General features: G+C 38.1%; 1 protein-coding gene across 2 annotated transcripts in view; it reads right to left on the bottom strand.

Annotated features, from left to right (window-relative positions):
• sema3bl (sema domain, immunoglobulin domain (Ig), short basic domain, secreted, (semaphorin) 3bl) overlaps positions 1-7,074 on the bottom strand; it is a 77,633-nt gene extending 70,559 nt beyond the window's left edge. For both annotated transcript variants that reach the window (XM_059333129.1, XM_059333130.1), the window contains exon 1: positions 6,686-7,074. In XM_059333129.1, the coding sequence (XP_059189112.1) occupies positions 6,686-6,779 (94 nt within the window). In that variant the 5' untranslated portion in view covers positions 6,780-7,074. The remainder of the gene's footprint in view (positions 1-6,685) is intronic.
• Between the last annotated feature and the right edge of the window lie 6,240 nt (positions 7,075-13,314).

The raw sequence follows: 13,314 nt of genomic DNA, 5'->3' as shown, positions 1-13,314 counted from the left end.
ACGGTACACTATGAACATATTTTCAGACAGTAAGAAACAGGAACTTTCTGCTTCCACAGATTGATATTATTTATTTACTTCTATTTTATATTGATGGAGAGAAACCACTTGAAAAACCAGCATGTTCCTGGTTCATTTCAAAGCAGCTTTGTTGAGAAATTAGCCTCAACCGCACCTGTAATGTCATTTACTGCATGAGCAGGAGAAACAATAGGAACAGGAGGAATGGGGTTATTTTTTATCACCACATAATGTGGTTCAGCAAACAATCAACAACGGATGTTTTCGTCCGCAGTGTTTATAAAGGGATTCTTATGCAAAAGTTATCGTATCTCTGATCTCCTTGTGGCTTTCTGATGTATGAATGATCTCTTCCTTTCTTTTTTCCCCTTTATCTCACTCTGTCCTTTTTCTTTCCCCTCAGACATCACAGGCACCTTTTTCTCTTCTCACCCCGGCTTCCTCTCCATCTGTGCTCTCTGATCTGCCCTTGTGTTTATCTCAATCCTTTTTCCAGCTCCTCGTCTCTCACACATTCACTGTCAATTTGCTCTGCCTCCGTCTCTAAATCGTTCCATCTGTGCGTCTTCTGATCTGTCCAGGCGGCGAAATGAGAGTTGTCATCCAAGAGATACTGTTGACATGACACACAAGTGACACCTTGAGACACACAGTTGTCTTTGACCGACAATCACACACAGTTAACTTCAAACACACAGAGACGCACTCTGCATCAGAAGCGAAACGTCTCTTTCTTTCACACTTATGGGCTCAATTTATGCTTCATACACAGTCAAGGTGTTTTCGATCTGTAAAATGCTTCAGCGGCTACAGATATCTGGGTCCAACAAACTCACTGTGCCATTATCTTCTCTCTCTCTCTCTCTCTCTCCCAAACACACACACACACACACACACACACTCATTCTTCACCCCTCACATCATGCCTGTGGTGTCAGAAACATGTAGTGTGTTTCCTCTGTCAGCAGGTCCACATACCAGACAGAGAACCTCTCTACAGTGTTTCTGTAGTCTCCAACCTGATTTTCATGAACTGGACAAAACACTTTTGTCCCGCTAAAAAAAACACACTGTCACTATAAAACACTCAGTAAATACACTTTCTAAATGACCAGTCTTACAGTAGTGATACATCATCAAAAATACTGCTATTTATAAGATAGAAATTGTCCAGACAACCCCTAAATTCAGTAAATTTAGGGGTAACAGGCCCAGTTAAAATGATTTGATTGTAAATGCTGATATCAAAATGAAATATTGTTTTATATGTTTTTTGCTATATGCTATAGAGATTGTTTCTCTTGTAAAGCAAAAGTAAACTTTGCTAATGCAATAAGAAGGAGAAACTGCTGCCCCAGTGTCTCTTTGCCCAGATGACAGTCAGGCGCAGGCAGCTCTATACATATATGACAATGTGTGTTTTGTTGGAAAAATCCCCAGTAAACATCATGCGCTGGCAAGAATCTATGTGATTATTTGTGAATGTGGAATTCCACTTTAAAACAACAAAGTGGGAAATAATTTAGACTATGTAAGTGACATATATGTGTCATATATGGATATTTGAGTGGATGAAAAACAACACATCCTCATACCTAGACAACAGAAACCCACATACATGACCGTTCTATTTCAAGATGTGAAACGTCGCATGGTAACTACCTTAAATTACCATCACAGTCAAGAGGTTCCTTAGGTTAATGCAACAAAACCACTCTGTAATGTTGAGGCAACAAATGTACTTGGTTAGGTTTAGGAAAATATGTTGCTACGTGAAGCTGTGCCACATCACTTAATATAAAGACGTCACTTAGAACCACAAGTTAAATTACAATAACTTGACTGTTTTGTTTTTTTTCAAACAGGACACAAACATCAGCCTCTTTAGTCAAAGCTCTGTGCCGTCCATTACAATCATTAAACCAATCATAATACAAACCAAGCAGCAGAATTTAGTATTCTATACCATGTTATCTACTTATTAAAAGACTTCAAAGATATACATATGGATTGCTATCATAAGTTTCTCCCAGTGGATATATTTGGGACACAAACTTGCAGAGAACTTCAGAAACCTGTCGCTAACTAACATTAAGTTTACTTTGAAGTCTTTTTCAAACTGTTTCTTTGAATGCACTGAAGTGGATAGCTGAAAACCACAACTTCCACCTGGGCCAAGACTTTATTTTCAGTCTTCTTCTTACTTTTCCCTTATTTTCTCTTATTAAATTATTTGAACTATTGTTCATGAACTGTAATAACTTTTAAATATTGGCTATTGAGCCTGCGGGCTAAAAAACCCTTGACTATATATAAAGAATTTGCACAAACATTTGAAATTTAAACACATGTCAACCATTACTAAAACAGTAAAACCTCTAAAACTCTCTTCTTCCCAATATTTCTTAGAGCACAAGCTTGTATACATGCTAGCAAAAAAACATGTGCCTGACAAGCCAATTGGCTTGGTTACTAAAACCTTCAAGTTCTCTCTTTTCTTTCCTTTGCCGGGTTTTCAGATGGGTCCAGAGGCCTGGGAGCATTTAAAGTGAACTCTGGAGAAGCAGGAGAGAGAGAGGAAGACCGTAATGAACGAGCAATTACACAGAGCAGGGAGGGAGGGATGGATGAGAAAGAATGGAGAAAGAAAAAGGAAAAGAGCTGAAAGATGAAAGGATGGGAGACGCCCTACATTTCAGCAGCTCCGGAGCCTCCAACAGACTCCCGGTGACAGATTACTCCGCTCCGCCTAAGAACAACTAACACCCGTCTGTATGTGTGCATCTGTGCAACGCCGACTGAGAAAACAAACTCATTAATTCACAGGCTGTAAGCGAAAACAAACAGAACCCTTCAGTCTGAGAACTAATGCAATCTGATCAAAATAGGACACTGATGTGTGCGTTGGTGTTTCAAGTGCCCCCCTGCCTTCGGCGAGACAAAGTGAATATTGTATTAGATGGAGTGTGTGTTTGTGTGTGTGTGTGTGTGTGTGTGTGTGTGTGTGTGTGTGTGTGTGTGTGTGTGTCGTGTCTGAAGTCTGTGTGTGTTTGTGTGTGTGCAGAAAGGGAATTCAAATGAATAAGTGAAGCAGGCAGATTGAAGAAAGAGGAAGACAAATGAAAGACATCCAGAGACAGATAGAGAAAGACAGGGAGAAATGCATGATGGGAAGTTGGTATAGGTACTTGGCAGAAGGCTGGGAGTGCAGCCAAGCACGCGCACACACACACACACACACACACACACACACACACACACGAAGCATACCTCGACACCTCAATGTCACCAGCGTATAGACACAAACATGACCACATGCACATTCTCACTTTTATTCAAGAGGTTAAACTGCAAATCAGGGTTTTTGTATATTCTTTCATTAAATATTTGAATTGGGATTTGACATAAAATAATAATGTCTGATAAATACAGTTTCCTATGACAATGAAAATTATTAGAAATTAAGAGAAAACAATGTAGAATGAGTTATTAGATTGCATTTCAAAATCAGTTGAATAAGAAACTGGGCTACATTTGATGGAGAATTACATTTTTTAGACGTCTAGATTTGTCTTAACATTTCAGCATTTAAATAAGTGTTTTCCAACATATTTAAAGTCCGGGTGAAGCAAAAATATATTGAGTTTTTCACACCACAGAAAAATGTGTTATTAAACACTCAGCCAAATTTGAATCAGAAATAAAATTGGCAAGTGTTAAAAAAAAATGGTTTAAAAATAGTAAAAAAAAAATTAAAAAATAGCAGTATTCTCTACTGAAGGCACTGAAACCTGATGTCTGACATCTAACTTCTCCACTGACTTTCCTGCATGCTGTCACACTTTCTGAAAATCCTGAACAGACAAATGGGGGGAAACTGTTTTATGGTCAAACTCCCAAATTCAGTCATATAGAATTTGTCTTTTTGCATGTTTTCAGTGATTATTTTATACACAGTAAAACATGTTTGCATACAAATCTCTGCTTTACCCGAACTTTAAGAATATTTATATTTGACATTAAAATGTAGTCATTTAAATGCTGTCAAAAGGCTTGGTATCTGTAAAACAGATGTCTAAAAAGATTCTCTCTTCAACTAATTTTACATAAATGCATTTTCACCTGCAGATGACTAAATCAGTGCTGACTAGGATGTTTGAAAATACAAAGAGGAGGCGAGCACTGTAAAAGTTCAGAGGTAAAAATGGCCTTCTTCCTGCTTGAACTTCCACCCACTAATTGATTGAAATGAGATAATGACAGTTTTTCCTGTCGCCAAATTACCTCAGCATCCTCCCGGGAATACAAACACCCTCTGGGCTTCTCCGGTTTATAATGAAAGAGGGAGGGAGAGACGAGGAGGAGACGCACAAACAGATCGGGGAAAACACTGAGGTGAGACAGAGGAATGAGAAATTAGACTGGAGAGTGAGAAGATGGAATGATTTACCATTAAAAGTCACACAAGACAAAGAGACTTGAGTCAAAGGGGGGAATTATGTAAAACAGGCAAAAACTGGGGATTTCAATTTGAGGTCATCTAGACAGGAAGCGAGAAACCGGTCGGTCACTAATTAGATCTTACAGGCAGAGTTTCTTCCCACACTTCTTATAATGCTGACAAAATGAGAGCTGAGTGTTTTTTGATGGCAAGTAATGAAGAAAAACTGGTTTTATATGGTGCTGTGTTAGGCCAAAGGGAAAATGGGTAATGTTTTGAAAAATGGGTGAAACGTAGTGATTCACAATCTTGGGCCCTGCTTTTTCCACTTGTAGTGTTTGCCCAGGGCATGACTTTGTTTGAGCAGCGTACCCAGAGCGAACCTCTGTTATTGAGCAATTGTGTTGCAGGATTTCCTGAATATAATGCAGTAAGTTCCAACCAAATTTATTAAAAACTTGCCAGACTGTGGTGCAGTGAATGTATACTCTCAAGATATTATACAGTAATAAAAATATAACATCAAATTTTTGTGGCGTGGGATTAGAGTGTGACAAACAACACACTTTTTTGTGTTTGTTATTTAGGAAGTGGGGCTTGACATGTTACATTTGTTTTGAGTGGTGCAACAGGCGACACCATGGGGTCAATCTGATTAAAAAGGTTAATTCCCTGGCAGGGGTGTTTTATATTTTTGGCCTAAAGGTTTTGGGGGAAGAGTTAAGCTCATAGACTGTTTAAAAAAGAGAGAATTCATCCTCTGGGGAGCATGAACGTTTTTTTTAATAGTTAGAGGTGATGTGTCCATAAGATTTTGATATTTCTTGTGCACATATAGGGAAGGTCAAGGGCCACCGAAAGCACAAGGGTTCATCCTCTGTGGGACCATGAAAATGATGGTCATTTTAAATCCTAACAACCTACTTTTCATCCAAATATGAAGAAAGTATAAAGCCTGGTAAGTAAAACAACTTACCAAATATGTAGAAAGTACAATTACCAAAGACAAGTATGTAAAAGTTCAGATATCTGCATTTTTCAGCTGTTCTCTCTCATTTTTTAAAATCAGTTTCTCTCTCTTTCTGTCTCGCCCTCTGAGCTGTATTTCCAGTATAACCGACAGGAAGACCAGTAAACTCAGATGGTGACTTTTCTCCTGAAAAACATGGAGTTGAACGGGAGGAAATCCTGTCTGATATCTATCACTGATGATGATTGCAGACCCGCTACGGCCTGAGTGAAACGAAACAATGAGCCCGGTCTGGCACCAACACAGTCAATGGTACTCACACACACACACACACACACACACACACACACACACACAGTCCTTTAATGCCTAATTTTCATCAAACCTGAATGAGTCATGTCCAACAACAGGATTCAGATTAGATAGTGCATGGTGTGTTCACTGTCCAAAAAGATACTGTATATGGCAATGTTTGTCATTTTACAAACAAAAATCCCACAATAATGCCAAAAAGCAGCCAGATACTTCGATACATAGTGTGAGAGCAGAAAGTTTTGAATGTTTTAAAAGGCCTGAACACATTGTGTAACAGACTCAACCCGTTGAATTCGGAGAATAAAATATATATGACATTAGTGTTACTTTTCAATGACCTGTGCTGTCAAGTCTTTTACACCTCATGTAATAATTCTAACTACCATACCCAGTATAAGGATAATTACGCAACATCCCTCCAGGTATTTCCGTTGCGGTCGCCGCTCCTAATAAACCTTAATAGTGAGACGATCGCACCCGGTGGATCTCACCGCAGAGCCATGAATCTCAGCCAAGTTCTCCTCTGGCTGGACACCCTGCCTGCACTGCAGAGCGGTTCCAACCTGGAAACCAGCAAATTAAAGTAAAACACATGAAGCTCCCATAACAGTAGCCAAAACATCGACCCGGAATGAACGCTTCCAGCTCGGACCACCACGAAGAGAAGAAATAGTTTAAGATAAATACACAAATAAAAAATGTTTTAAAAGCCTTAAGCTTTGCTACTAAGGGGGTGTTAAGTTGAAATATTCACAGGGGGGGAAATGGAGATTTTTGTTAGAAAGAGAAGGAGGGAAGAGTTTCTGAGCACAAGACTGTCGCCAATTATTGCCACCTGTAATGCACGCGCGCGCACAGAAAAATGTAAGATAGATAGATAGATAGATAGATAGATAGATAGATAGATAGATAGATAGATAGATAGATAGATAGATTACCTTTGTATGACAGTCTCAGTCGCGGTACATTTAACTTGGTCGCTGAGTTGATGGCGACAAGAAGAATCACGCAGAAAGGTGTAAATCCCTTCATTCTGCTCAGGAGATGCCCTCCGGCTTTTAGTGATAATTTCAAAATAAGTTGGCAGCAATCAAAGAGAATATTCCAGGAGAATTTACAGTGGGGAAAAAAGGTACTGGTTTCTTGTTTTCACAATGGCAACATCTGCGTTTTCAGGTAGTTCCTCCCGGTGCGTAAAAGGCTCCTTGGTTTGGACGGGCAGCTGGGTGTCCTCTCAGCGGACTGACTGCCGCTCTGCACGGGCTGATGGGGTGATTCACAGACTCCGCTCCGCACAGCTCCAACAGCTGCCCAACAGAGAGAGAGAGAGAGAGAGAGAGAGAGAGAGAGAGACACCACGCCTTTACAGCAGAGGGAGAGAGCAATAGCGTTCAGAATGAGCTGCCCCTCCTTTACGCACAACAGCCTCTCTCCAAACAAGGCGCACTTAGAGGCACGCTCTTACACATGATTCATATCACCAATTTTAACAAGTACAGAATGCATTTAGGCTAAAAATGTTGCCTTTGAAACTTTTATGGAAGTCATTTATCATTTCTAAGCACTGTAAAACATATAATAATTACTTACACGTATATAAGCAGATTATGGAAGATTTGAAGTGTCCATTAATTCCCAGAAAGTAGTCTGCTTCTATATAGTTCCTGTTATGCAGCAACATTTCTGTCCCCATCAATTATTTCCTCATAAAATGTGTCAAATATTTATTACAAGTGGCTTAAATTATAGATTGTTTCCCTCTTTATCACAAACACTGTATAATGCACTTTGAAAAGTACACATTTTCTTTCTTTTTTTCCTTTACTTTACTGACATAGTTTTGACATGTGTGCTAGATTTTATGATTCCCCCTGTGCAAAGTTATCAATTCCTCAAGAACTATAAGCCACAATATTATAAAATTGAAAGTTTTACATGACTTTTAAAATAATTAAAGAATATCCTGATAAAATAATCATAGTTACTTTATTATTATTATTATTTTATCTATTTATTTATTTTTAACTTTTACCATTTTCATCATTTAGTGTGTGTGCCTGAAGTAATTTTCACCCTGTTAGTTAGCAGTCTCTCGCTACAATTCCATTGAGACCATTTTAGGGAAGTGACATACATAAACATGGAAAATATTATGCTCACTCTACTTTACTATTTTTTTCTTTACTTTGTTACACTCTTTAAGTTCCACACCGTTAGGCTAAATTATGTAGGAAGTTGGTCTGATAAAAGCAATAATAAAAACTGATTTGATAAAGTGATATAGAGATTTTTCTTGAGCGCCTAAAATGTTTATCCTGACAGTTAAACATGTCATTATTCTTATTAACCAAAAAACATGAAAAATCCATCTCAGAAGTTATCAGGCCAAAAAGCTGCTGCATATGTTGAAATGTTTATGCATTTTACTGATGCTCAGCCTTTTTGTATTACGGTGAACCGGCCCTTTAAGCAGGTTTTTAGGTGTAGACCTGTAGAGCACTAAGGAAGACTTTCCCCCAGCTGACTTATTCAAGATAATGAATCTGGTGCATCTTCATCTCCACATTTCTGCCCGCTGTGAGCCCTGTGCATGCTTGGCCTCTCTTAACCCCTTCAGCGCCAACGGGACGTGTTCAGTAGTTTAATTAAGTTTTGGGGTTCCCATCCTGTGTGTGTCTATTCACCAGCAAGCCCACAAGTGAACACAGGGGTCACGGCTGGGTGAAGGAGAGCCATTCAAGGTGTCAGTGTTACTGCAACCCTGAGTCTTTTGGGAGCATTTGTTTGTAGCAGGAAAGAGGCTCCCATACATGTTTCATATAGACGGAGAGGCAGAAAGTGGGGGAAGAGAGGAGTGATAAAGGGTTGGAAGGAATGCTGTGGCGATTGAGATGACAGCGTGTCTCGTAGTCGTGCCGAGGGCTTGTTTGTGCCAAAGAAGGGGCTCCCATGTGCACTTCAAGTTTTGGTTTCATCGAGGAACTCTTCTAGTCCTGGCAGATCTGTGCAGTGACACAAAGAGTTAATCGTGTGCTCACAACAGTGTTGTTTTGATTCCATTTTAGCTTTTGTCACACCATCATAAGCCCCACAGTTAGAGGGTATACTTGCATAAATATACTGTTTTTATTGTGATGAAAATGATCTTTGAATGTGTATCTTGGAGATTCACAACTTGCAAATACTTTTCAAACAATAACATATCAAATGTCTTATTTATGGATATTCTAAAAGTGCATGTTTTTGCTGTATTATGGATAAGCCATATGCCAACAAAACCTCAAAAATGCAATTGGAAATGCATGTTTTCCTCTCCAGATATCAAGTCATACCATGTTTTTGCAGTGTTTTCTCCCAATTCTCTGATCAATATTTTTCTTCTTTTATTTCCATTACAAAGTGAAGACTGACTTGTGCCTTCTGCCTTCTGCTTTAATCAAGTGTTTTCAACATTGATAAATCACTGAGAAAATGATCAAAATGCCTTTTGTATAATTACTGTAGACATTAAAACCACAGAGCTGACAGCGGGTAGCCTCCGTCTCATTCCAGCGGTATTGTGCTTCTTGAAATTAAGATCATGTTTCGAGTAAACACTGATGCTTACTGATGAAGTAAAGATGTTGCTACTTGTCCTTCACCTCCGGCACATGTTTTTTGTGTACTTTAGAGGACAAACATGTAGAAAAGGATTTTTCCATCTGCCATTTTCTGGTTTCATTATGGGCCATTGCCAGAAACTCTGAAATATTATCTGTGTTTACTACTTGAAGCAATGTAGCAGATTTCACAGTGGCACATAACATAAAATGTTGTGTCATTGATGTTGTTGTGATTGGTGGTTTTTCTTAGACTTCATCACCATTGATGTGGTTTTCATTACATGCTACGAGCGGTGGAAGAAGTATTCAGATCCCTTACTTAAGGAAAAGTACTAATACCACACTGTGAAATTATCCACTACAAGTAAAAGTCCTGTATTCAAAACTTACTGAAGTAAAAGTAGAAAAGTATCAGCATCAAAATGATAAAAGTATCAAAAGTAAAAGTACTCGTTATGCAGAATGGACAAACACAGACTGTTTTATATATTCTGAATATATTATTAGATTCTTTGTATTGATGCACTTATGTAAGCAGCATTTCAATTTTGTAAAGACAGGGCTCATTTTAACTACCTAATATACTGTTATGAGGTTTAATTTAAAAACAAATGTCTAATCACATTAAATGTATCATGTTTTTCAATGTTAAATATTGATCCAAAAAGTAACTAAAGCTGGCAGCTAAATGTAGTGGAATAAAAAGTGCAATATTTGCCTCAAAATGTAGTGTAGTAGAAGTATAAAGTTATACATACAAAGGAAATACTCAAGAAAAGTGCAAGTACCTCATAATTCTACTTAAGCACAGTACCTGAGTAAAAATACTTTACATTCCACCACGGCAAGCTAAACATGGTATTTTAAAAGTTTAAGAATTTTAAAAAATTAACGAGGAAGTTTGCTTTTTAATCACAATTACAATGCTTTAAAATGAAGTAAATTTGTTATAAACCAAAGAATCAGTTATTACTGCAGTTCAAATGTATGAAATTGCAAAACAAATCTGTGTTGCATTTATACTGTTTACATGTAAATTATGCGAACAAACCAACTGAAATGTGTCTTTTTTTCTGACTTTCAGTTCTAAAAATCATGTCTGAAAAGTATTTTGCTGCATTAAAACCATAATTGACTCTTTATCTCTTTAATTAGAGCCATTCGAGCATAATCTTTGCACATATTCTATGCAAATGAAGTGTGTAATTCCAATTAATACAAATAGCAGCTCTAAATTGTACTGTTTACATGAATAATTCTAAAGACAAAGACGTTTTTTTATCCACAGCAAACAACACACCAACCGATTTCACAAGTGAGCGAGCACCTGTGATTGAAGTTGTTCTGATGGTGTTTCTGTTGGAGTGAAGTGCTCTCAGCCCTGAGTGGCACATGATTGGATAACACTCGTCCAAGTGTAGACTCTGTGAGAAGGACAAACAGACGTGGGAAAGCAGCAGAAGAGGTCACAGGCAAGTGTCAGTGTTCAACAGCTGAATTAATTAAGTTTTTTGCAACGCCGGCCATTTAAACATCCGGGATTGTAGTGGTTACTGGAAATGACCTGAGAGAAGAAATGCCTCTTTAACCACAAGATTGTAAGAGGAACATGAGGAAAGCTGATTAAACAAAATGAATTTCCTCTGCTCTTTTTCTTTTTTCTCTGCTTTAAATTCCTCAATGTCGTTTCCAATCACTGACATATGGCCTTCAAACATGGTGCTTGCTCTTAAAAATCCAGCTTTTGTGTCTCAGTTTTGCCATCCAAACTCCTGAACAATTTAATTCACTCTGAAACAAGCGCCATACTCCTCAAAATTCCCTCCGTTTCACAATTGCCGCCCATTCTCTGATTGAATTGTTCTGTCTGAGCGAAGGACCTTCACAAAACCCTCCCGGGGCTGAATTATGCTCTTCAGGCTGTCAGTGGAGTCGAAACGTAAGACCACTTACCAGCATCTTGACATTGCGTCACTTTGACAAATCAGATTGGTGCTCCTTGAGTGGTGATTGGGAATGGCAGGGCAGAAGTTCATGAATTCACAATGTGGGAGGTAGGTGCGGGGAAAGAGGACAGGGAACAAGGCGGGGAGACAGCTGGCGTGTTTGTGTGTGTGCCTGAGGGGTCATAAATGTTTCATCTTTCCTGGCAATAAATGGAGAAAGTGGGATAATGGAGTTGACAAGAGTGGAGACACAGTAAAGGACAAAGTGACTCAGGAAAGTGTGGAGACTGCAATGAAGGAATGTAACATACTAAGCAGTGCCAACACACACCTCAGTTATGTGCCATGAGCTACACTTTGTTACAAAAATAACTTGAGATTGGAGCACAGTTGTGATCAAAGATAAATGTGAGCTGAGGAAGACACAAGCTGTAAGCAGAGTTGGCCACTGAAGACCTAGTATGTATGAAGCTCAAAGAAGATGTACAGTACAAAATAATTATTTATTCACTCATTATTCAAGGTGATAACATGAAATGGAGATTCTGTATGCAACTGTTTTTCTTTACTCTGCGAGATACCAATTTAAAGGGAACCTATGTACTCATTTTTAGACTCAAATTTGTATTTTAGGTTTCTCCTTTTTTTTTAAAGCACAATTATTTTAAATTAAAATGACACATACAGTCTAGACATTGTTAATGTGTTAAATGACAATTAAAATGGAAACGGCTGATTTTCTTATGAAATATCTATTGTATATTGTCAGCAACCATCACTCCTGTGTTCCAGTGGCACATTGTGTTTATCCACGTTTATAGTGCTGAAAGGCTGATTGATCATTAAAACACCTGAGCATTATGTTAGCACAGCTGGAAACTGTTTGTGCTGATTTGAGAAGCAATAAAATGATCCTTCCTCAGGCTGGTTGAGTATCTAGAGGTAAAATTGGAGATTTGTACAGGTTGAAATTATTATTTCTACCCTTTAGTAAATGTCTTTACTATATTTTGGATTCATTTTGAAACTAATTTCATGAATAAAACAGTTTGTTTTCAGGGAAAACAACAGAGACATTTTCTGGGTGACCCCAAACTTCTGAGCACTAGTGTATCTGTGTCCACCTTTTGTCTAAAATGTTCCATTTTTGCGCCTGACTCTTTAAGAACACCTATATACAGGAAACAACGTCATGTTCTCTAGCCAAGCACAGGACAGAGTTTATGTCTTGTTTTATTTGTGTAATGAAATAACCGAAATATTGGTCAGTTGTTAGCAAAACATTAAGATAACTTATAGCTCCAATCCAAGGTCAGACAATGGGCTTCATGCAAGACAAAAACATTTTTATCCTGTAATCTTAACTTTCTCTTACTTTGCCATTTAATATTTACATGGATTTTGTACGGATATGGAGTCAAAATCAATAGTAATGAAATAAACAATCCAAAAAACTTCACATGACTCCTACAACAGGTCTGTACATTTGTAAATTGTCTTTGTGCCAAAGGGGAAATTCAGAATAAGGGAAAATTGGTGAATGCAGTAAGTTCTCGTTCAGGCCACTTCAGAATAAATCTGTCCAAACATATTCTTGCATGAGGTCCATTGTTCAGCTTCCAGTCACATTTTGTGCAAAAAGCCAGCTGACTTGGAACAAATTGCATGCAAGGAGCACTAGCAAGAATGGACAGCAATCAAATACAGAACATTTCCCATCAATTAAATAAAAAAACAACAAAGAAATAAATTGAGAAAAATGCTTTTGCAACAGCTGCTGCCTCTGTGAGCAGAGGGATGTGACCCAGTTTCCACACAAATGTAACATTTGGCCCCAAATGTAGAAACAAAGCCATCTATCTTTGACTGTGTTGTTATTTTTATGGTTTAAGTTCATGTTTGTGTGTTTTTTAAGTTGTGTGTCAGTGATATTATTTCCATACCAAACGCATACAAAACCACTTTCCTCACAGTATTTCAGCGGCTGTCTCGGACCAAGCATCTGTGATAATAAAGATC

This window comes from Centropristis striata, chromosome 5 (genome assembly GCF_030273125.1).
Source record: "Centropristis striata isolate RG_2023a ecotype Rhode Island chromosome 5, C.striata_1.0, whole genome shotgun sequence".
In the NCBI taxonomy this organism is placed as follows: domain Eukaryota; kingdom Metazoa; phylum Chordata; class Actinopteri; order Perciformes; family Serranidae; genus Centropristis; species Centropristis striata.
The sequence above is the reverse complement of the archived record's forward strand: the minus strand, read 5'-3'. Positions and strand labels throughout refer to the sequence as shown.